General features: G+C 44.6%; 1 protein-coding gene across 1 annotated transcript; it reads left to right on the top strand.

Annotated features, from left to right (window-relative positions):
• Positions 1-60: 60 nt before the first annotated feature.
• Positions 61-24,515, top strand: ZDHHC1 (zDHHC palmitoyltransferase 1). The gene is made up of 11 exons (XM_087739559.1): positions 61-193; positions 2,710-2,928; positions 5,342-5,517; positions 6,098-6,199; positions 7,037-7,161; positions 7,505-7,663; positions 11,104-11,216; positions 19,078-19,163; positions 19,766-19,859; positions 20,858-20,966; positions 21,285-24,515. Exons 2-11 carry the CDS (start codon positions 2,710-2,712, stop codon positions 21,812-21,814), a joined length of 1,713 nt encoding a protein of 570 aa, XP_087595685.1. The 5' UTR covers positions 61-193; the 3' UTR covers positions 21,815-24,515.

The following is a 24,515-nucleotide window of genomic DNA, read 5'->3' on the forward strand; positions in this document are numbered from 1 at the left end:
CCGGATCGCGCCCGCCATTTTTTGTCCCCTGCGCCCCGCCGTAGCCCCGTCCGTTGCCATGGCGACGGGCCTAGCGGCCTAAACCCGCTGGAGGCGCCGGCAGCTGCTGTACCGGCCTCGGCTGGGGGCCCCGCTACCCGCCTGGGCATGAAGCGGGTACGGGGCCGCTCTCAACCGCCTCTGCGGGGAGAAGGTGAGGAATGAGCGGTGCCGGAGCCGCGGGAGGGGTTTACCCGGTCCTCCCAAGAGCCCGGGACCCCGCTCGCCTGGCCCGGTCCCCGGTGCCTGCCCGTACGTCCCCGGGAGGTGCCGGTGCCCCAGCGCGGCTGGTTGCATGCTCCTTCCCGCTGCCCAGCGCTTGGCTGTCCGGTGGCTGAGCATCCAGAGGGGTGAACCTTTCAACTCCCGGCTGACTTATAGTTAACTAGTATAGTTAACAACCACCGTCAACTCAGTTATCTCTCCTCTGTCTATGGTGACCGAGTAAGCCCTGATAGTGACTTCATGCCCTGTTTTTTATATTCAGTGTTTTCTGTTGTTGGGTAGAAAGGAGCGCCGGGCATAGTCGCAGCATAGGGCACCCTGCCGGGAACGGGAGATGCTGTATCCTCAAGTCTCTTCACATATAGCTTTGTTTTTCATCAGTACCGGTGGATAATCAGTGCATCAGCTACAAGAGAAGCCATCGAGTTGTAAGGGAAAGGCAAGACGAACTTCGCTTCTGAAATGGGACAGATGAAGCGTTACACGTGGCTTGCTTCCTTCCTGAGAGTCTGTTGCCAGGCTGGCACTGCTGTGGGATGACTGCAGCCTCAGGAATAGTGTAGCCAGGACATAGCTTATGCTAGCTTTAGTTGCAGTTCACCATGTAAAAAACTGTCAAATTGTACCACAGCTTTTGACATTAAATAACATAATGTTAAAACCATGTGGTGTTACAAAACAGCAAAGTCTTGCAGCAAAAGAGGGATTCCAGGGTCTGGATGGGCCTGGCTCTCCTGGTCAGGGTCTGATTGGGAAACAGGAGAAACCTGGGGAGTTCTTCAAATAATCTGAGCGGTTTTTGTAATAGGTAGCTCAAAGTGATGCACAAGCAAGTTTTCAACATGCTAATGAAAAAAGTGTCACATGATTAGTAACTATTTCTCATGATTGATGAGCCAGTTGCCATGTAGCATTTTAAACTATGAATGTGCAGGCAGATACTGCTAATTTCTTCAAAGACTGAAGTTAGGAATTTTTTTTCCAGCCTGCTTATTGATAAGACTGTGCTGATGAGCATAAATTACATTCTTTTGTATTCTTACCCACTACTTCTCTACCAGTTGACCCAAAAAGACATTTCCAGCCCTTTGCTTGGGACTGATGCAGGACTGTTGGTGTACCAAGATCTGAATCATTCTTCTCACTCTTTCAGCATGTTGGCACGCTTCCTGTCTTCCAGCACTTTGGCATTTTTCTGGTACTGGAACCATTATCAAAAATACCTCAAGTGAGCTAGAGACCTCCTCCTTTTCTTTCTTCATGCTTGTGTGCAAGTTAATCGAACTAATTGAAGTTGCTTATCCCTGTTAGATGTTAATTTAACATCCTCTTTAGTTACTAAGGAACAGTGCACATGGTGTAGAGGTACCTGCTGTCAGCTCAGGTCCAGCAGAGCTTCTTAGTGCTGGTTTTGCAATGTTACCCTGTACTGTACTCCGTAGTATCTGTTGCACCCGAGTTTTCTGTGAAGCAGAGCAGCCCAACTCTCTGTTGTTAAAAGCTCATCCTGGCTCTGTGGCAAGCGAAAAGCAACAACTAATAATCCAACACAAATTGAAAAAAGGAGAAATCGCTTCTGACCTCATAGCTGTTTTGCAAACAGGAATCATAAACATCAGGAACTTCCCAGGTTATGGTTCCTAACTCATCTTTGCAGTTAAATCTTGCTTTCTCCTGCCAGGAGTCCAGACATTGTAGGACAGCTGAATAATCAAGCTGCTTCCTGCATGGATGTCCTGCATACGTAACTTCCTGTTCTGTTCCTTTAGCAACAGTCTGCTTTATATTTGTGTTGTGGAGTAACTCCTGCTTCTTTTCCCCTTTTTTTCTTTAAATTATCAGTTCACTTTTTCAGTTTCTAGTCTTTCCACTTCCTTTGTTGCTGACAAAGGAGTCTCTGTTTTCTTGGATGCTCTGTAGTGCTAAATTGCAGTTCCAGACCACAAGCTCCAGTGGGGCCACCCGCTCTCACTACACTTCTCCGCACTAGCTGGAAGGAAAACATCGCATATCTGAGACAGGTGAAAGCATTTGTTCTGCCGTCATCCATAACAGCGTTCTGATATAAACACATCCCCAAACCACAGCATATCATACTCCATCTCTGGACTGCCACCATAATACCCTCTTTGTTCTTTTTACTCAATTTAGGTCTAGACCCATTCAAAGACTGGCAAGACCTGCAAGTTTCTCTTAGCTGGAAGTTTGGGGTATTGTTGTTTCACGCAAACATCAGCACTTGCTTTTAGAGCGTGTAATTGTTGTTTTCCCTTTTGTTACTATCGATCACAAATCCCCTGTGCAGAGAGAAGTCTCTCCTCAGATGTGTCGTCATTTTAGTCTCTCCAACTTTCTGTACACCTGGGAGCATATCTCCAGGACTGAGGCTGAGTCACAATATTTTTGTATCACATATTTTTTGTTTTCCATTTTTGATTTCTGTAGATGAATATCTGCAATAAACCTCCTAATAAGACAGCCCCAGAGAATTTTGGCGAAGCTGTTCCTGAGGTGCAGGTCCAACGCGCTCGAAGGAATGGCTGGAGCTGGCCTCTGCACCTTTTCCAGATTATTGCCTGGTTGCTGTACTTCTTCTTTGCGCTGGTTGGCTTTGGAATCCTGGTCCCTCTCCTGCCCCGCCACTGGCTGCCCGCTGGCTATATCGTATCCTTTGGTCAAGAGGAGAACATGGACTGTAATAAACTGTCAGTGGGATTTTTTAAAAGTAGTTATCAGGTAGCATAGAAAGCATAGGAGAAAGCAGCTGAGCCAGAATCTTCTTCTGAACTATCACCATAATCTTGATCTTCTGTCTATAAAAAACAGTTATTTTGAGATCCTCTCTGCCCTTCAACTTTAGGTAGGTCACTAATGTTCTGCTTGTCTCCTTCATCACTCTCTGTTAAGGTTACTATCTTTGCCTCCGAGGCTCTTCTGCTGCCTACTTCTGCCTATGTGTCTCCTTGGCTTTATAGTATTCTTCTACAGGTGTGCTGCAGGGTTTGAGGGAAGTCATGCTAAAAAAGCCCCTCCTGAAACATCCTTGCTGCGATGGGCAGCCACACCTCCCTGTGCTGACTGAATGAGTCTTGAAAGGCGGCTTTATAGGTTTGTGATTATACAGTGTGGTTGCTTGTGATAGCTGGTAGTTGATCTTCTCCCAGGGCCCTCCCCTGTCCTCTGTAGAAAACGTGAGTGAAAGATGAGGTGGTGTAGTGTGAACCTCAGAGGAGAGGTCCGTCATGGGACAGTCTTGAGCAGCAGCTTAATATATGTCTAGCTGTCCTCTAAATGTGGGCAGTATCAGAAGATGAGGTGCTTATACTGTGAAGGCATCTTGTCTTGTAGCAAAGCCTAACTCAGCCCAGCCCAATGTGTTTTCCACCTCCTGTCCTCAACCCACCTCCCTAGAGCTGTGCACGCTTGCTGCTCCTGCTACAGGGAAAGAGAGGGACTGGAGATGGAGTGTGCTGGGGAGCAATCCCAATGCTCCCAGTGCCACCTTGTACTGTCACCTGCGCCCAGGGAAGGAACTTCCTCAAGGCCAGGCCCTGGCTCCTGGTGGACTAGGTTGTCTGGGGAGTGGCAGAGTGGAAGAGAGTATCCTGAGATTTGAACTTAGTACTTAATAAGCTGGTGAGGGGTTTATAATTTGTGAGCAAGTGTTTGCTTTTGTCATCTCTTTGGTAACATCTTCCTGGTGAAAATAAAAATTACTAAGTGGCTCAGCACCCTTAATGCTTTCTTAGCAGAACCAGATAACCAAGAAATACTATAGAGAGAATCTTGGGAAACGTTCTGAAGAGATGAGATATGCAATTACATCATTTATACATCTGATTTATGTATGTCCATGGAGCCTTTGATATATTTGGGATGCTTTTGCTTATCATTGTTTTAGTTACACCTGCATGATTTAGGCATTAATATCATTAGCTCACAGTGGTCTTACGTCTACTTATCTTACCCAAATCCTTGGTATTATCGTGGTTCAAACCTCATGAATTTGTCTACCAAATATCTTCATAACTCAATCTGAAGTCACTCTAATTCAACATATTAATGTATCCCAAAGTTTTACTACCAGTTAATAAAGCACTAATGTCTCTTTTGTGTCAAAGGCAAATCCCTTCCCATTCTGATACACCAGTTATCAGAGCTCCAGTCAGCTAGACCTCTCAAAGACCTCCTCTACTATGCTGCTCTATTTTCTATAGGCCTTAGTATGATCAATGATGTGCACATCTGGGTGTATAACAAATAAACCAGAAGGTTAATTTTTGCACGCATGCTCATTTAGTTGCAGTATATTGTGAAGCAAACTCTCAAGCACGGTGGTAGTCCTGGCATACAGGCTTGCTGCTTTGTATTTGTATATTCTTACATATTTGTATGTTCTTTCCAAATATCGGCAGTTACTTCAGGTGTCTAATCAAAAGTACTGCTAAAGCGTATTTGCTCTGACTTGCTACTGTGTTTAGAAGTAAGAATCCAAACAGGTAATATTTCAAGAAACAATGACAAATCCTGGATACTGTCTGTCTGTAAATTGTGCAGGAGCCTACTTTAAAGGGGTGATCCTCTTCCTTGGGATTCTGACTAAGGAAAAGGAAAGCAAGGTGATCAGTACTAGTTCCTTGATGTGACTTTTTTTTTTTCTTTCTTGGAAGTTTGGTCTTGTGAAGGTGCGTGTCCACGGCCTTAACTGACTGTTCCTTTCCAAGGAGTCGGTATGGACTGAGAAACGTGGACCTATGTCAACAGTCTGCATGTGGGTTCAGATTCTGGTAAGTAAAGGTAATTTTTAAAAACTCCTGTGCTAGGAAGGACATTCCTGTGAGGCAGAGTACTACATAATAAGGAGGGTTGTTCCTGTAGATTTAGTTATCTTTTTCCAGAGGGTGTTTATTACAGCGCAAATGTCTCTGTTAAAAAAGCTCAGATTAATGTGCTGCAATCAGTTATATAGTGATTTCTAATTCTAAGCCATATGTTTCTCATCTGTGTGGGCTTTGTATATTAAGGATAAAAATGTATGCATTAAATCACTCATACAATCCTTAACTGTGTACTTCAGTGTCCAGGAGTGTGTTTTATCTACCATTTAGTTGTTCATCTTACTGCAGTCTCCATTGATCCTGCGGATGCAAATGTGCGAGAAAAAAACTATCTAGGGCCTCTGGCCACCTTCAATCGTAATCAACATGCACATGTCATTGAAAACCATCATTGCCATGTCTGTGATGTAGATGTGTAAGTATCTTCTCTTTTCCTTCTACTACTCTGTCTTCTTCACTGTTACACTTCACCATTAGTATTAGACTATGAGATTGAAATTGAGCCCATGAAGCTCTATAGCGTTGATTAAACTTCATCCTGTTCAGTTAGTTGGGTAGGTGCCGCTGTCAAATGTGCACATGGTTCTGTGTTTTATTTAATTGCTCACATGTTGAGCGGAGAGGACTGTACTGTTTTGAGTTATCTGGATGTTGGTGTTTGACCTAACAACGTGTAACTTGTGCATGTGTGCTTGTATCTGGCTAGATGCTAATACGGTAGCAGGAAATGTTTGGAGGGCAGACATTAAGATCAAGCTTTGTAGAACCGCTAAGGGGTTTCAAATAAGAAATCAATGATCTCCAAATTAGAAATCATGCAGTGCGTTGAAAGGCAAATTTTGCAGTGTTTGGGATTGTGGTCCAACAATGGCTGATATGTTTGGGTGGTTTTCTCACTACTACCGTCTACTGCTGTATCCCCCTGTATTTGCGTCACTGGAAAGTCATGGTAATGTGCTGGTGCTGCCATGCTAATGCCACCCTTTCTTTGGCAGGAGTGCCAAGTCAAAGCACTGTGGAACTTGCAACAAGTGTGTGTGTGGCTTTGATCACCACTGCAAATGGCTCAACAACTGTGTGGGAGAGAGGAATTACTGGTAAGAGCCTGGCATTGTGACAGGAGTACAATACTGCATCAATAATGTCGCCCCTTCTCTTCTCAAGATTCTCCTCCAGTCTGTACTCAGCCACACAGAACCACTTTTCTTTCAGAACCCAGCTGAATAAAATCAGTCATGAGAAAACTAGATGGAAAATGCAAGCATGATTATGACATTCAAATAACCAGGGATAAAACTCCTACACTTAGAATTTTGTAGCTGAACATCTACAAGTAGAAACAGAGAACATAATCTTATTATTTGGTATTAGGAAAAGCTAATTGGGATGTTAATTGGTGTCCTTAATGCTTCTGAGAGCTGGAGTGGGAATAGAACCATGATTGTGCTGTTCCCGTCTCTGAAACAACCTGCATGCAGATTGCATGCTTTCCCTACGAGACTTGCCACTTGGCAGGAGTTACAGCAGCATATAGGCACCTGTAATCTGTGCCAGGTTTAAGATAAAGAATAAGGAGGCTATCACTGATTATTCCTTCTCAGTTTACTTTCCTGCACTAAAACCACATGGAAAGCAAAGAGTTGTGCTGCTGGGTGCCATGTTACACTGCCTTCAGATTTTGTGCAGGGAGCTCTTTGTCTCTCCTAGATGTACTTGGCTGTTTTGTACCCACAGTTGCTCTAACGGGTCACAGTTTAGTCCCTCAGGGTAACAAATCAGAAGCAAGACTGTTAACCACTATCTATCGTAAGTGTAAGAAAGTGTCACAGTAATTTGGGATAGCTGTCTATATCTCCATCTTTATTAGAGATTGGGATTTTGAATTGTATATGTGATGTTATTGAAGCCAATCAGACTTCTCACCTTCTTGGCAGGCTCTTTTTGAATAGCGTGCTGTCTGCCATTCTGGGCCTTGGGCTTCTGCTGCTCGTCGCTTGCTACATCTTTGTGGAGTTCTTCATTGACCCCATGATGCTTCGCTCCGACCAGCACTTTGATGGTACTAGCAGTGCTTCAGTTGAGCATCCTGTGAATCAGCTAGCATATCTCAATATGGGATTGGATTCTGTGGGCTCTCCCACTGAGGAGGAACTCCATTCCTTACTCCTTCAATTTTCTGTTTCTGCAAGAATGTCTCTGCTCAGCTGGACGGAATGTGTTTTCGTCCAGAGCTGACTAACTGCTCTTCCTAAAGGCCTTGCAGACACAAGATTTCTTAGACCTCCAGTGCATAATGGGTCTGCAGCTACTTTTGAGTTAACAATATTTCCAGCTATAAAGTTTAGTTAGAGATATTTAATACCTGGACTATCTACTTACCTCCAACTCTTTTTGTTTTACAGCTCTAAAGAACCACACAGACCGCTGGTTTGTGTTTCTTCCTGCAGCTCCTGTTGAGACTTGGGCATCTGCCATTTTGGTCACGGCTGGGATTTTTATTCTTCTGAGCCTAATGACCGTGATCCTGCTAGGCCACCTCTTGACCTTTCACATCTATCTTAGTAGGTATTATGTTCCTGTCATCTGCATCCCCATTTCATTTTCACTTAGCTTCTTATGCTCGTTCTGCATTCACTGTGTGTTCACCTGTGTCACGAATATACATGCATTGTGCAAGATTGCCATTGAAAAGGTAGAAAATGTGGGTTTAAAATTATACTTCTGATTTTCCCCCAGTACCAGGTAGGCTTATCAGTGCACGTGCAATATAGGGCTTGCGGTGGGCCTGTGCATTCATGTGTCTAAGCTATGGTACCCTGGCACATGGGAGAGTAGTAGAGAGGCCAGGTGGGATGAACTGGTTAATTCCAGCTCAGTGCCAGGGATGGCAGGTCAGATTGGCTCCGCATGTGGGCTTTTGTGAGTCTCTTCACAGTGCTCCCCAGTACTTCTGTTGTGTGAGAGAGCCTGTTTCTCCGTGACCACAGGGAAATGTGGATGGTATTGGTCTAAATTTCTAATAGGAGGCCTGACATCCAGGTCATGGTCCCTTTACAGGAGTTGTACCGTATTGACACAAAATGACTTGTGGAATTCAGAGGAAGAGGTTTTCAGAAAGGCTCCTCATTAGATCTCCTAGTTGTTGCTCTGTCGAGAAGGGATATTTACTTTTGTTTAAGTACAGATGGGCATCAAAAAGCTTTTTTCAGCCATTGTCTAAGATGAAGCCAATGCTATTTGGCTGCCTGATGTAAGTCATGATGAGAAAAGATCTTACACTTGCAGTAGTCGGTGGTGCCAAAACTAGGGAAGAAGAGATGTGATGGAAGAGAAATGAGGATGGCAATTACAGAGGATCCTTGGGTGGATTTTTAGGTTGTCAGTTAACAGCAATGCAGATGCCAACATAAACTAGGTCAGCACAAACCAGTGCAGCTCCAGAAGCAAAATAGTTGCACTGCTGAAGTGTAGCATTTGATGGGTGAGTGTTTCTCAGCTGGCATTAATGTTACAGTCATTGAGGTCTTTGTTGTTTTCTTCTTGCAGCCTCTTTGAGCTTAAATGTGGTCATGCTGCGATTTTGCTTTCGTGATGGAATTGAAAGTTGACTTTGCTGGGTTAATGGCGATGCCTGGAGATTTCAAAGGTCGATCTAGCACTGTAGAAAGACTAAAAGCATAACAAAGCTGGGGCCGCTCCAGGAAGATTTCTTTTGGATGAAAAAGAAAGGATTATTCGGTTTAGTACTGAGCAGTATTTTTCCTGTCTTTGTGTACAACTTCCACAAGAGGGTGCTCCCTCCTTGGGATAAAGACGTGCTTTCTCTTGTCAAACAGAAACGTGCATGTGTTAAACTAGTTCTACGCTGAGTTTGGGGGATTTTTTGTTGCTGTTATCTTGGGCTGATTTTTTTCCTCTTTCAGAATAAATTTTGAGCCAAATTAACTTTTATTTCTGGCCCAATTTTAAATCTTTACGACTTACATGGAAACAGAATGCAATTATTGTTAATTTTTGTTAACATTTTATTACATCAAAAGCTGCTACCCTATTGAAACTGGTTCCAGCTGTGCAGAAGTGCAGTGTGTAAGTCTTTGCTTAAAAAAAGCAATGTTGCTGTACTGAAGCCTATATTGTATGTTACATATGAGTATGTATTACACTTACAACTGGGATTCAGGGAGATAGACAAAGTATGTTTGGTTTAAATTCCTCTTATTCACACCTGTAATTATCAATAGTCTCATCTGAATGCTTTAAGGTAAATAGCGTTGGAGTGAACTGTCTAACCTCATTTGGGACTAGAAATACAGTTTACCAATTAAAATGTAATTCCTGTTCATGAATATTTCTTCATAAACCTTTTCTAAAAATAATTAAATTACAGAAAGAAAATAGCACCCCTGTGAGTGTTATTGCCTTTAAGCTTCACATAAAAACACCTGGCTTAAGTCAGGTATGACTATGAAAATTTTAGAATCTAGTTTTGTTACAAGCACAGTGAAATTTTCAGAATTACTGTCCTGATTTTAATTACTCACTGCTATCACTCATAAGGAAGGAAGTAGGTTATTCTCAAAATAGTCAGTCCATGTATTCAAAATTACTAATCTTGATTGATAGAGAGTTCTAGAGGCATTCAGTGAAGCGTGACACTTCAGAAGTCTGGAGGGAGGATATTTTTTTCTTTCTTCAATACTGAGAGGCCAATAGTAAGTAGAATAAAAAGAAAACAGTAGTAGGGAATATAGGAAAGGATATGGGACTCTTCACAGGCTATGATTATATATTGCACAGTATGGGCTGTAGTGTTATCTGGCCAGACAAACGCAGTATTTTTTAACTAAATAGCTTTATTAAAATATTTTAAAAGTTACACTGTTAAGTACTCAGAAACCAACAAACTCTAAATTAAAAATGGTTTATAGCCCTTTGCTTAGGAAGCAATATTCTCTTTCTCAAATAAAGCATACAGTACCATTCTAGGAGCATTTGCGAGCACCCTGCACTGTCCCTGTTAAGTGCATCCACTAATCACTTGGCTGCAGACTCGCATTCATTTTTATGCTCTGTCTTCCTTCTTGAGTTCTTATTTCTCCATAAGGTCATTGCTTTAACAGGAGAGGTGCCTTCTTCTCTGCTCTCCCCCACTTCCCTGAGAAGTAGTCCTGTGTTTAGGGCATGGCTTTGAGAGGTAAGATATTGCTGATACAAAGGTCTTCAGGCAGAGGAAGGATTTTAGTCTGGATGTCCCACAACGTAGGCATCTGCTTTAACTACTATACTTCTGTAAAAAGGAAGAATGACTACCAGGCTGTGCACTAAAAACCTTCAGCATCCATTTCTGGGTTTTATGCTCTAAAAATACTTACTGTAACAGGGTCATTATAGGAGGAATGTCTGAGTTTTGGATCCTCATAACGTTTTGGGTCTCATGAAGAAACCAAACTGCTCAGAAATGTCATGTGCTTTTGCTCATTCATGGAAGCAGATGTGTTTGGGGGGGCCCCTTAAGAGCACATAAACTCAGGCACATAAAAACTCTGAACACGTCTATTTGGCACCAGACAGGTTGGGCATTTAATGCTCACTGGTTTGGACATTAAGTGTCTCAATCTCCTCTATGGGACACAGTAACCTGCTGAATTTCTTTTCTCCATTTAGCATCACATACCTTCTGACTACTCACTGAGCTTTCTGTATGCTACAGATCTTACCTAATGGATTTGCTCTGAAATGAGATGAACAAATTACTACACTATAGAAGGCTGTATCATGTATATGAATGAGGCTTTAGAAGAATAGTGGGACTATGAGAAAGTGTGATAATGACAGTAACGGATACAGTAAGATATACAGTGCAAAGGTGCTTTTGGCTCAGAGTATCAGTCTTTTCATGTTTATAGTTACTATTTGATTGTATAGTTATTCAGACTGTTTGTATAAGTGTCATCAGGGAGTGGCCTTTCCTGCACTGACAGGTCTCTTTCTTTCTTCCCAGTGTGGAACAAATTGACTACGTACGAGTACATCCTGCAGCAGCGTCCCCAGCAAGAGGCGAAAGAGGGAGACAAGCAACTGGAGTCTTGTCCCCCCCAAGTGAGACACAGTCAGGTACTCGTATTTTCAGTCCATTTCTCAAAAACAGCGTCGCTTGTCCACAGTGTAAAGTTTGCTTCACTTTTGTGAGCTCCAAATTTTAGAGGCAGTTGCTAAAGATAAGACTTCAGAGGTACTTTGGTGCAAAGTTGAGTAGGATGTGAGAGAGTGTAAGGCCTGTAATCTGATGAACACTTTAGGCATAAGCAAGTACTGCTTTCAAAGGAATCAATCCCACCCACTCTTTTCCTCCACCACTTGTTTTGGGCCCTGCACCATCTATTCTCTTCTGCCAGCGCAGCTGTTTGTTACAGTCATGCAGCGAACAGGGTGGGGGATCTCATCTGGGTAAGAATAAACTTTATTAAAAAAATAATTGAGCTCATGTTTAGCTGGCCCAGCTCCCTCCTATTTGGTTCACCAAGCAGTCACATAAATGCCTGTGTCAGCACGAATGGGGATGACTGAAGAGTGGGAAGGGTCCTGTCACTGGAAAGGACAGGACCATCTGTTTGGGTGGCAGCGCACATCTTGCTGGCTTATGTGAGCGGTACCGCAGGTCATGACTGAAAGTGAGACAGGCTTGAAGGCTGGAGAAACTGGGGCTAATCATCGAGCAGCTAATAATACCAAATAGTTTAACCATCTTGAAAAGGAAAAGGCCACCAATCGTGTTCAGAAATGACCCAGATATCTGCTTTTCTTTGAATTGAGTCTACATAGTAATAAGGGTCCTTGTGATTACTGTGATGTTGATCTGTATCTCTGGAGAAAGAGTTCTACAAGCTATTTAATGCTATTACACTCTGCAGTGGCATATATATTCTGCTATGAATTGAGAGGTTCAGTGTAATTCATTTTGCTGCAAGGCACCTCTATCCCTGGAGTTACTCAAAATTTGACTGGACAAATTTTGCCCTGGCTTTGATGGGGGGTTGGACTAGAAACTTCTAGAAATTCTTCCTAGTCTGAATTATTCTGGGATTCTGTGAGCCCGTGTAACTCTATCTGGCTTTATGCAAGTAAGTTACCTACTATACAACCAGTTTTATATTTCATAAGAAAATAATTAAATTCAAGCTTCATCCAAGTGTTCTGTGTAGAGATACTGGGATCTCTCTGTACTCATTCATGGTTTTTCCCTGTCAAAGCAAAGGGGAAAGTGAGCTAATTCCCTTTCGTATAATATTGAGACCCCAGCTTTTTGTATGTATTTTTTTGCTGCCTTGGAAAAGTTGAACTTTCAGTTTAAACAGAGGTTTCCATAACAACAAAAATATTTGGCGCTTTGTCTCATAGAGCTTTGCTTACCGTGAAAATTAAAACAATAATAAAGCATTAGCTCTAATAATTTCCTAGTTACTGAATTTTGATTGAGACTGAAAATACATTTGAACGGGGGTGGACTCTGTGTGTGTGCACATTTGGGATGTAGCCATTCAATGATGTTCTCCTTCTGCGCTGGTGCTTATCTAGATATGTGTGAATATGATTAATTTGAAGCAGCAAGCCTGGAAGAAGCAGGGTGAAAAGGAGTGCTGTGTTTCAGGACTGCAGTTAGTACCTTGGGGAACAAGAAAGACTGGATGATGCCCAGTAACATTGTTAAGAAAAATGTTAACCCGCCAGATTTTCCTTGTTTCTTACATAGCAACCAGAGATAAACACAAACAAATAGATTGGAGTAGGAGTACACCAAGTGACTTGCCTTTTGGAAGCTGTGTTGACTACAGCCGCCTTTAGCTTGAACACAGAAATCCTTTGTAATTGATCCAAGATGCTGTAAGCATAAAATGGAAATCATCCTCTTCCCACTTTTGTCTTAACTGTTCATTCATTTTAGGGAGTAAGAAGAAACATGCATTCCCCATTTAATCCTTGGTTTTGAGCCTTATTCAAGCTTGGGTGTTGGTTTTGGCTTCAGTTTTCCATGTTTGTCTGTGGTTAAGTCTTCAGCTATGTTCAGATTAAAGGATTCTTGTTCAGGTTAAAGGATTCTTATGTGCTTGTAGAATCCTTCTGAGAACATGCACAAAGTAAAAGCCCTAATTTTGCACACTTGAGTGGTTCAGATGTCAGAAAAAATGCAAAAGTTGGATATATACAGCCTTCGCCTCTATTACTATACCCAAAGTAGCCTGTGCAAGTAACAGTTTTTTCTGTAGGCAGTTGCATAGCAGTCCAAAGAAATACGAACTAAAACAAAAAACAATGCTTTAATGCATAATTGCATTCATACCAGGGAGCTGGCTTTCATAGTGAGACCAGCTGGGATGTGATTTTTTTCACATTCCTAAAGCTTTGAACTTGCTTTGGACACTGATTCCGGTTGGTGAGGTTTGATTTTAAATAATAAACATGGATTTTACTCAGCTTCCCTCACATTTTCGATATTGCTTCTCTCTTCCAATGTCTGGTTAAGATGAACCTAGTCTTCACTCTCAGCCTTGACACTTGCAACAGACCCACTTTCCCTGGGACAAGAACCATTTTTTCCTGTTCAGTTCTGCCTCCCCTCCAGCCAGACAACATTTCAGGCCACTGGCTGTCACTGAAGTGGATGGTAAGAGCAGCTGCAGCAGGCAAGGGAGCTGAATTAATCCTGAAGTTGTAACCATGAAACTTGGGGTGAACACAGCTGGTATTCAGCCTCTAGAGGAGGTCTGAGCATGACCAGGATTTGCAAGGTGGCAATGAACTTGGGTGGTTTGTCGATTGAGCAGTCAGTCTGTTTTCAGCAAGAGGAAGAGCTGAATCCTAACAACCCAATTGTAAAGGGTGGCTTCATCTTACTGTTGCAGATGCTGGCTGTCCTGCTAAGGGCTGTGGGAGCGGAGGGAGGCTGGGACTCTGTGCTATGGTTGTAGTTTTTGTCACACTGAGAGAACATTGTATTTTCTACTGATGGAGTCTTCTTCCATTTGTTTCTGCTAGTCAGCTCTAATGGTTCTTTTATGTGGCTGCTTTGGTTATACATAATTTATAGAAGGCTGAAATGAACAAAATGGATTTAAAAAGCTCTTTCATTCCCTGCTTGGAAAGCGTTGTTCGTGACATTCTCAGAATGTATCCTTCATGAATCTCCTTTGAAATGCCAGTCCTGCAGTCCTGTTTGTATGCTGTGGACATTGAGTCCTGATCATTTTAAGTTACTCTGCACAGTCTTACAAGGACATCTGCTGCAGCTCATTTCAGCCACAGTGTGCTTTCCTCTGAAAAGACCTGCATCTCCCCGCCTGCACACTTACAGTGACAGGAGATTGTGTCTGGTCCCCTTCATTTGTGACTCAGGTGCATGAGGCTTGAATGTAGATGTTAAGAATTTGGTCCCCAAGGAGATCTGAGGAAATATTTATGTACACGTGATGTTCAGTTGATGATGAACAATGTTCTGACTTGAGTTACAAGTTCTGTTTGAAATACATGTGGTCAATTTCTGCAGATTATTAATCCTGCATTTGGATAAACCCTGCCTATAATAGCCCCAAATAGCATAGTTCTCAAATCAGAAAGTTCTAATGTTTCAGATTGCTAAAACAATTCCCTTCAAATTCATAGAATCATAGAATCGTTAAAGTTGGAAAAGACCCTTAAGATCATCAAGTCCAGCTGTTAACCTAACACTGCCAAATCCACCACTAAACCATGTCCCTAAGCACCATGTCTACCCATCTTTTAAATACCTCCAGGGATGGGGACTCAACCACTTCCCTGGGCAGCCTGTTCCAATGCCTGACTACTCTTTCAGTGAAGAAGTTTTTCCTAATATCCAACCTAAACTTCCCCTGGCGCAGCTTGAGGCCATTTCCTCTTGTCCTATCACTTGTTACTAGGGAGAAGAGACCGAGCCCCACCTCGCTACAACCTCCTTTCAGGTAGTTGTAGAGAGCAATAAGGTCTCCCCTCAGCCTCCTCTTCTCCAGACTAAACAACCCCAGCTCCCTCAGCCGCTCCTCATAAGACTTGTGCTCTAGACCCTTCACCAGCTTCATTGCCCTTCTTTGGACGCACTCCAGCATCTCAACGTCCTTATTGTAGTGAGGAACCCAAAACTGAACACAGTACTCGAGGTACAGCCTCATCAGTGCCGAGTACAGGGGCACTATCACCTCCCTGGTCCTGCTGGACACACTATTCCTGATACAAGCCAGGATGCCATTGGCCCTCTTGGCCACCTGAGCATACTGCTGGCTCATGTTCAGGCGGCTGTCAGCCAACACCCCCAGGTCCTTTTCCGCCAGGCAGCTCTCCAGCCACTCTTCCCCAAGCCTGTAGCGTTGCATGGGGTTGTTGTGACCCAAGTGCAGGACCCGTCATTTAGCCATGTTGAACCTCATACAGTTGGCCCCGGCCCAATGATCCAGCCTGTCCAGATCCCTCTGTAGGGCCTTCCTACCCTCCAGCAGATCAACACTCCCACCCAACTTGGTGTCATCTGCAAACTTACTGAGGGTGCACTCAATCCCCTCATCCAGACCATCAATGAAGATGCTGAACAGGACCGGCCCCAATACTGAGCCCTGGGGAACACCACTCGTGACCGGCCGCCAACTGGATTTGACTCCGTTCACCACCACTCTCTGGGCTCGGCCATTTAGCCAGTTTTTTACCCAGCAGAGAGTGCACTTATCCAAGCCATGAGCAGTCAGTTTCTTCAGGAGAATGCTGTGGGAGACAGTGTCAAAGGCCTTACTAAAGTCCAAGTAGACAACATCCACAGCCTTTCCCTCATCCACTAAGCAGGTCACCTTGTCATAGAAGGAGATCAGGTTGGTCAAGCAGTATCTTCCCTTCATGAACCCATGCTGGCTGGGCCTGGGACAACGTGTGGTTGTCCCACACGTGCCACGTAATGGCGCTCAAGACGATCTGTTCCATGACCTTCCCCGGCACCGAGGTCAGGCTGACAGGCCTGTAGTTCCCTGGATCCTCCTTCCAACCCTTCTTGTAGATGGGTGTCACATTTGCTAGCTTCCAGTCAGCTGGGACCTCCCCGGTTGACCAGGACTGCTGGTAAATGATGGAAAATGGCTTGGCAAGCTCCTCCGCCAGCTCCCTCAGTATCCTCAGGTGGATCCTATCTGGCCCCATAGACTTGTGGGCATCCAGGTGGAGGAACAGGTTGCTGACTGTTACCTTTTCAATTATTGGGGCTTTATTCTGCATCCTATCTCCATCTCCCAGCTCAGGGGCCTGAATACCCTGAGGATGACCAGTCTGACTATTAAAGACTGAGGCAAAGAAGGCATTAAGTACCTCAGCCTTCTCCTCGTCCTTTGTGGCAATGTTTCCCTCTGCATCCAACAAAGGATGGAGATTCTCCTTGGCCCTCCTTTTGTCGCTGATATATTTGTAAAAACATTTTTTGTTATCCTTCACTGCAGCAGCCAGTTTAAGTTCTAGCTGAGCCTTTGCTTTTCTAATTTTCTCCCTGCATAACCTAACAATATCCTTGTAGTCTTCCTGAGTTGCTTGCCCCTTCTTCCAAAGATGGTAAACTCTCCTTTTTTTCCTGAGTTCCAGCCTAAGTTCTCTGTTCAGCCAGGCCAGTCTTCTTCCCTGCTGGCTCATCTTTCGGCACGTGCGGACAGCCTGCTTCTGCGTCTTTAAGATTTCCTTCTTGAATAACATCCAGCCTTCCTGGACTCCTTTGCCCTTCAGGACTGCCTCCCAAGGGACTCTGTCAACCAGACTCCTAAACAGGCCAAAGTCTGCCTTTCTAAAGTCCAGGGTAGTGGTTTTGCTGACCCCCCCGCAAAAGGCAACGGGCCTGAAGTCTTTCCAGTTTGGCAACTCTCTTATCTAACAATCACAGTACTGAGTACGGAGACTCCAGACATTGATGCCAAGATGTTCAAAAGCAACTAGTAATTTTGGAAGTATCTCTTCTGGTGTGTAAAGAAGGCTGGCCAAAGTTGATCAGACCAGTGTGCTGGCTCTGACAAGGGCCAGTCGTGGATACTGAGAAAGAGTGCAGGAGCTGTAGTCCCCAGTACCCTCTCCCAGCACTTGGCAATATGTGTTAGGGGCTTTTGGAGCACAGAGCTTCGAATGGCTTTGTATTTGCTGGTTTCTCACACAAACTTTTCTCATTTCTTCTTGAATCCATGTAACATTTAGCACCTGCAGCAGCCTATGACTGTGAGTGCTACAGCTTATTTCCATGTTGTGTCAAAAATGCAGCTTTTCTTCTGTTTCTTTTGAAACTGCTACCTGATTTTTTTCATTTGATGCTCCCTAAATGTTGTGTTAGAGAGATGGTAAGCAATTATTCCCCATTTGCTTTCTTCATTCATATCTGCCCTGAGTATTTCCTCTCCTGAATGAAGAGCCCTGGCCCATTAGCTGTTTCTTGTACAGAAACTGCTCCATACCTTTCATTGGTCCTGTCACTCTTCTCTATACCTTCTTCCAGGTCTTCTGTGGGGGAAGATGCTGCAACACTATAGAGAATCCAGTGTCCAGGCTGCCGATGAATTTATTCAGTAACATGAAACTATTTTCCTTTTTATTTTTAATGCATTTCCTTTTCAGTCCTGTCATCTGAAATGATTTCTTGGCTGCCACTGAATGTGCAGCTTCATGAATTAATTTCTAATTCAGGGACCATTGCTTTGGATGTTAAGTTTACACTACTTTTCCCACGTGCATCACTTTACGTCTTTACAACTAGCAGTCTTGATTTTCATGTGCCATTTTATCACCCCGTAATTCAATACTGGAAGAATCTTCTGCAACTCTTGCGGTTGGTTTTCATTTTTATTGCCTTACATAAGGGAGTATCATCACCAGACTTCATCTCACTGTTCCGCTCTTTTGTCGATTGTTTATGAATTTGTTGAAGTGCAGAGGCCCTGGGTCTCTCAGGAACCCATTTGTGGGACGTCCAACTTTGACTTCATTTTCTCAAGTTTGCTGATCAGGCTGTTCAGACAAATAGGTCTTCATGAGCTTGTTTAAGCTTTTTTGGAAGCTAATGCTTATCTCATTTAAAATCCCTCCGTCTTTACCTAAAAGTTGCCTTAAAATGCATGTGTGTCTTTATAGTCATTGTGCACTAAAATGTTTAAGAGGAAGTTGTCTTGCTAATTATTCAAGTTTAAGAGCAGCAGAAAAGTACTGTCAAGGTTCTCCTGAGCACGGTTTATCCTTTTTGATAATGGAGCTTCATACCCCGCACCACTTGGTACTCTGACCATCTTAACTGTACCCTTGTGAGGCAGAACTGGGAGCCCTTTTCTGTAATGCAGACACTTGGATTTAGGAGGCTTATTCGTTGAGTCTTCTTATATGTTTATGAAAGTATGCAATTTCAAAGTTCAGGATGGCATTACTTTGAATTCATCTATACCTGAGGCAAATGAGCAATATATCACATTCTTTTTTAAAAAACAGTAGTTATTAGCCATACAAGATTCACACAAGAAATAGAAAGTATTTAATGCTTTTGCTGTATGTTGCATACTTTCATTTTCCTTACCTCCATTTTGAATTTAAAAGAAATTTTTTGCATTCACTGCTTGGCTCTTATGATTGAACTGTATAACTAATGGAGGTTTTAAGTGATATTTTGAATGTGGTCCCAAGAAATGATTAAGCTGGTCTCTGTAATTGTGATTTGGTTTTGAGTCACATGAAATACTGGCTGGACTAAATGAATGAATCAGGGACTTCTAATTGTCTCAATCTTGGCTTTCCATCTTCTTAAGCAGCAGACTCCTGCTCAGTTTCGGCTGTGCTAGCTGTAAGGACAGAAAATGCCTGGCATGTGGCTGAGGAAGGAGGAAGAAGACATCTCTGTAGTGAAAAATCCCTCTTCTCCACTCTGTGTCCATATTGGTCTGAAAATGTTAATTCTTTTTTTTTTTTTTTTTAGGAAGCAGACTTTTTTTCAGGTAACCCTGGCTATACAGACCCTGATATTCAAGTAGAGGAATTCTCAACAGTAACTTCAGGAAAAGGGTGAGTGAAGTTGTAGATAGGAGTCTCCCAGCAGCAGGTATGGTGAATGGGAGATTGTCACTGAAGTTACTGGTGGACCCTAAGACAAAAATACTTAGGAGGATAGGGAGCACCAATGTTTTGACCAAGGCATGGTGAAATCTTTGAGTTTCAGGAGGGTAAATACCTACAGGAGTATTTGCCTCCCCTCCCCTAGGAAAATATCTTTCCTAGAATACTCTGTTTAGGCTGTTTTATATTAAAATTACTTCAAAGCTGCCTGATTTGTCCTGTAATTCCTATATTGAGCTCACTATAGTTATGCGACTTCAGGTTGGCGAGAGATGAATCACACCAGCAAAGTTTATAGCACAGGGAAGCACTCATGGGAAAACAGCATCCTTGTTTCTTAATTAATCCTTGCCTATTAACTCATGTCCCTGGGGAAGGGAGAAGAAACCTTTGCACAGTTGTGCAGGAAAAGTTACCCTGCAGTCTTGCTGGAGATGCTGTGCAAGGCAGGGGATGCCTCGGTCAGGCTGATGTGCATGTGCAAGCAAAGTGGGCATCAGAGTTAAGTCATGTCTAAGGGAAGCATCTTGTATATCTGCCGTGTGTTTTAGCTTTTCAAAGTTCTATGTCCACAATGATGAAGCTGACCCCGAGCAGAGCTCCTCTCCTGACCTCCCGTCTCTTCACTTTGCGGTCCCTTCTCAGGTAAGCAGGAGACTTGTTACATACCATAACCTCTGCCGCTGACAATTCACCAAGTTGCATGGGTGTGTGCTCACTTGAGTGCAGACGGTGGTTACCTCCTTCGTACACGTGTTCTCCCTGTCCTCAGCATGTATGTGCAGGTGTGGCTGTGCCCTGCAGTCACTACATCCAAGTGATACTCTCCTGTCTCAGCTTGTACATGTAATCAGATATATTCTGCAGTTCCCTCATAAGCTCGCAGCTCAGCTGTAATACAGCTGTAATACAATGTCTTGCTGCTCCAGTGCAGTTCAGTGACTGTATCTTTACTACTTCGTTGATATAACAAGCTGTGCATGTTTCTGTAGAGCAAAATCCAACAGTTTATATGTTCAAATATGGAAGTTAAAGCATCTGCCCAGGAAAAGATGGTGTGTGTGGATATGAAGCTTGAGCGTATGAAACAGCTGTCCAAAGTCAAGTTTGCTGCACTCTTGACATTCATGTACCTATGTCCAGATGTGCTCCCCCCTTGCTCAAATGCCAGGTGATGGTGCTCTTCCCTTTTCCTCCAGGCTTATTAATCAAGGTCTTGTCATGTAGATGATTAGAAAAAATCCTTTTCAACTATATTTGTATTTTAGACAAGAGCTATCTCTCTCTTGGGGTGTCCTGTGCTATGTGACTTTTGGTCCCTTCTTCTAGGTTGACTCTAGAAATGCATTTGTCCACCAGTCTCTGATACATCCTCCAGCTGTATGAGACAACAGCTTAAAGGAGCCTACACACAGAGAATCGCTGTATGCAGATAATGTGTGTGTTCGTTAAATACCTGTTCTCTATCATTGCTTTGTAGGAACTCGGTCTCAAACTATAAAATATTCTCGGTCTTTTGTCATACCTAGCTCATTATTAAAAATAGGAAGAATTAAAAAGAGGTAGAAATAAAAAAAATTAGTGTCTCATTACTTTGGGCTGATGAAGTGACTTCCTTTCTCTTGGACCTCTTGCTTTCACAGCGGCAGAAAAAAAGAAGAAAGAACACACATAAAGCTTCTTCCTCAGCAACAGACAGCAGATCTAAAACACACACTAGACCTTGGCCCTCTTTCCCAGATCCCCAGTCAGGTGAGAGTGCCCCAGTCAGCTTCTCTGCTTCTGGATTTCTGGTTGCTGGCACACAGAAATGAAGTGTGTCATGAAAACCCAGCACTGGCAGAAAGTTAACTTGCCGGTGCTTCTAAGTGCTTGGAGATACTCTAAAATGATCAGACTTGGGTACACTGATGGGTGTAGAATTCTGTACATTTTCGTATCCAATTTTGCGTAAATATTTAGCACTAGTGGATCAGCCACGTCAGCGTTCCTTGTTGACATCTTTGTGGGGCTGAGGGATCTCTCTCTCTCTCTTCTTAAGCTTTCTTCTCCTTTTCTTTCCATCTGCAGAGTTCCCAGCCACAGCTGCTGCCACCTCATCTTCCCACGGCCTTCGCCTCTTAGTGCCAGCTTTTCCTCTGAGAGCTGCTGTGCCCCCCAGCAGCATCGGCCTCATCCAGGCAGCGGGACCCCCAGCTGACTATCACTCAGAGTCTGCTGAGTCCATGGATGAGATTCCTGTGGCTCAGACTCGCCTTGGGAGCACGGCCCTTCATAGGCCTCCTAAGAATAGCTCAAGCAGCTCTCAAGACTATCCCTTGTCCACAGACAATCCCAGAGGTGACAGGAAGAAGAATCTGTATTCTGGGCACAAGGTAAAAAGAAAAAGCTGCCAGCAAGACAGACACATGGAACAAGACCTGGAACTTTTCTCTAAGATTCCTGCTGTGTTTGTAAGTAAGAGCAGTGGAGAACCTCATGTCTCTCAGCCCAGTGAGAGCACATCCGAGCCACACCACAGAAAATGCACCGGCAAGCAGCATGTGGGCAGACATGATCCATGCTTTAAGGACATAAGGACAAACACCACAGCGGCCTAGTGATCAGCTTTCCAAAGCCATAGCCTCTGGGGACAAGGCAAGAGGTTCTCTTTTTATTTGTACGTTGCTGTTCAAAGATCTTGACTCCAGTGACTCATCTTTTTCCGTGGAGGTAGCAGCATCCCTTTATTGCTGTCCATCTTCCAGCACAACTAGCTAAGAGGCAGTAAAAACCATGCTGCATCATTGTTTCTGGCTGCTGCCTCTTCCTAAGCCAGGAGTGCCCCCGAGCCCAGTTCCACTCTCTTTGTCAATGGGGAACAGTTTCCCCTGATAGGGATGTGTCCAGCGCTGCCACTGGTTAAGGACTGCAGCGTTAGTACTCTGTAGGGTGCTGAGGGACTCACCCCTGGTCTGTGTGCTTGCCCTCAGACTGCAGTGAGACATTTCTCGTGCGTGACCAAAGGCAAGAGGCAATAAGGTGGCAAACCTGAGGTAGGCATGTTGCTAGAGAGAACTAGAGTGCTTTCCATAGGAAGGGGCTGTACCCTCCTGGCCCTCCACACATTAGTACTGCAGTAACTTTCTGGGAGAGTGCGTGGAGAAGAATAAGGCTGCATCTCTACTGTTCCCTGCGCCCTGAAAACTAAATTTCCCATCTGCCTACACCCTGTCAGTCTTTGAATCATGCGCAGGGTCAGGGAGTAACCTCAGGATTGTCCTGTCCCTATACTGCTTTCCACTGTGCACGCTGAAGCCAAGTTCACCACCATGTATTCTGTAAGGCAGCATAGTTTGACCTGCTCCACCTTCCCAGCAGCCTGGGGTGCCCCACAGTGCAGCTTTCTCATCAGAAGCTCCAGGAAACAGCAGGTCCTGAAACCTTTCCATTTCCTGGGCTGCGAGATCCACATTAGTTCACAGCCAAGCCTGGATTCTCTGTATCGCCGAAAAATCCTGCACCAGACACTGGGGCATGTAGCCAGTGCCTCAAGTCACAGCACCCTGTGCTGGTGGTGAGAAGCAGAGAGCTGTCTGGGCTGCCGAGCTACAGTGCCTCGGCTTTTCCTGCCCTCTTGGCTTTCCCAGGCAGCATGTCCCGTTTCAAATTCCTGGCTGAGCACTGAGCCCAGGGCTGCCAGCAAGCCCAGATCTGCCCAGCAGCCAGCTAGCCTCAGAGCCCAGGACAGCAGCTACACACACATCCCGATGGGCCTTGCCACTGGCATGGATGTGCCTGACACGATTTGTCATTTGACAGCCGCGGCACCTGCACAGCCCCTGCCTCCCTGGCACAGCCGGCTCCCTGAGCAGCTGGCTTGGCCAGTTGCACCGTTCCTGGAGAGGCCCCTGGCAGAGCACGCTGCTGGCATGCGTGAACACATAGGTGCACCAGCAGAGAAGAGGAAGCCTGGGAAGTCTTTATCACCATACCAAATGTTTTGATGCATGGGAACCACAAACAACCCTTTCTCCAGACTACAGGGGGTGCAGGTTAGGGAAGGACAAGACAAAGCATGGTCCTATGTGAGTCAAGCTAAGCTGTTCCTCCCCTTGCCTAGCTCAGGCTGCAAGCATTCATCAGAAATGGTTCAGAGCAGGACAGGATATCTGGGGACAAATGCTCTTTGGGCACAGCCAACACAGGACAGGCAGGCTGGACTCCCAGCTTTGATGTATGCACTTCCCAGCCCAGCTGTTGCCCATCATCCCAGTGCTCACGTTGGCTTCTGTGCTGCTCTGAGGTGCACACAGTCCACTTCCCCTGGAGCTTTAGGCTCAGGCAGTTTTCCTTCTGGAGAGCTCCATTCATCAGGGAGAGGCAGGAAGGCACCTGCTGTATGTTGAAAGCCTCTGCCCATTCCAGTAGCACCCCTGGATGCCAGCAGCTGGCCCAGTTCCCTTGGGAAGCACCCCAGCACTATCACCTGGCCAACACCATGCTGTGTGGTGCTCATGCAGTGGACATTTCAAGTAGTGCTTGCCTTCAAGGAGAAGGCAAAGTGCTGCAGCTGCTGCTGGAAACATGATCCTTGAGTGCTGAAGCTGGAGTAGGGGAGTCCTCCCTTTGCTGAAGGGTTTATGGGGTAAGTGTGGCTCAGACAGGGCCATCCAGGCCGAGCACTCCCTGGGACAGTCCTTGGGAAACTGGCAAGGCAGCGTAGACACGATCAGTGACCCCAGGCTTCTTTAAAGGGCTGTCTTACCATCCTTCTCTATTGTCTGATTTTTGACTCCTGAAAGAGCTGGAATGAGGAGCCTTGACTCTTCATCGAATTATGTGAGCCATTGATCAGCAGAAGTGAAGTCTCATGTAGCTGTTGAAGTCACTATGTCTAAATTTGCAGGAAGGGTTGGTCTGTGGTCATGCTCCTTGCAGCTTCCCTTGCTGCTGTGGCCAGTGGTGCCCGCTGGCAGTGTGACCCTTTGGAAAACCAGGTGTGTGTGGGACCAACCCTTGTGGAGCAGCAGGCATGGCACTGCTGGTCTGCAGAGACCAGGGCATCTGCTCACTGATGGATCCTGGCTAAAGTCCTTCCAGTTGTTTCTTCTCATGTCTGCTATCATCCAAGAGAACTACACTCTGCAGTAATGCTGGGCTCAGGGTTTTCAAAGGCCAGCTGTCCCTCCACCCAGAAAGCATTGGTAATTTCTCACCAGCAGGTGCCCCTGAGCAGACCTCATGTGTTTTCTGACCCTTTGTCCATGCAGAACCTGTCCCAAAGTCATGTATGGAGCTCTTTAGTAGCTCTGTCCACAA

The sequence above is a fragment of the Nipponia nippon genome, unplaced genomic scaffold (assembly GCF_047370975.1).
Source record: "Nipponia nippon isolate SJK-2023a ecotype South Korea unplaced genomic scaffold, ASM4737097v1 scaffold_7, whole genome shotgun sequence".
Lineage (NCBI taxonomy): Eukaryota > Metazoa > Chordata > Aves > Pelecaniformes > Threskiornithidae > Nipponia > Nipponia nippon.

Coding starts and splice junctions, on each gene's coding strand:
- ZDHHC1 (XM_087739559.1), top strand. CDS start 2,710: ATGAATATCTGCAATAAACCTCCTAATAAGACAGCCCCAGAGAATTTT. Junction 2,929..5,341: donor GGCTGCCCGCTGGCTATATC/GTATCCTTTGGT, acceptor TGTGTACTTCAG/TGTCCAGGAGTGTGTTTTAT. Junction 20,967..21,284: donor TTTCCCAGATCCCCAGTCAG/GTGAGAGTGCCC, acceptor TTCCATCTGCAG/AGTTCCCAGCCACAGCTGCT.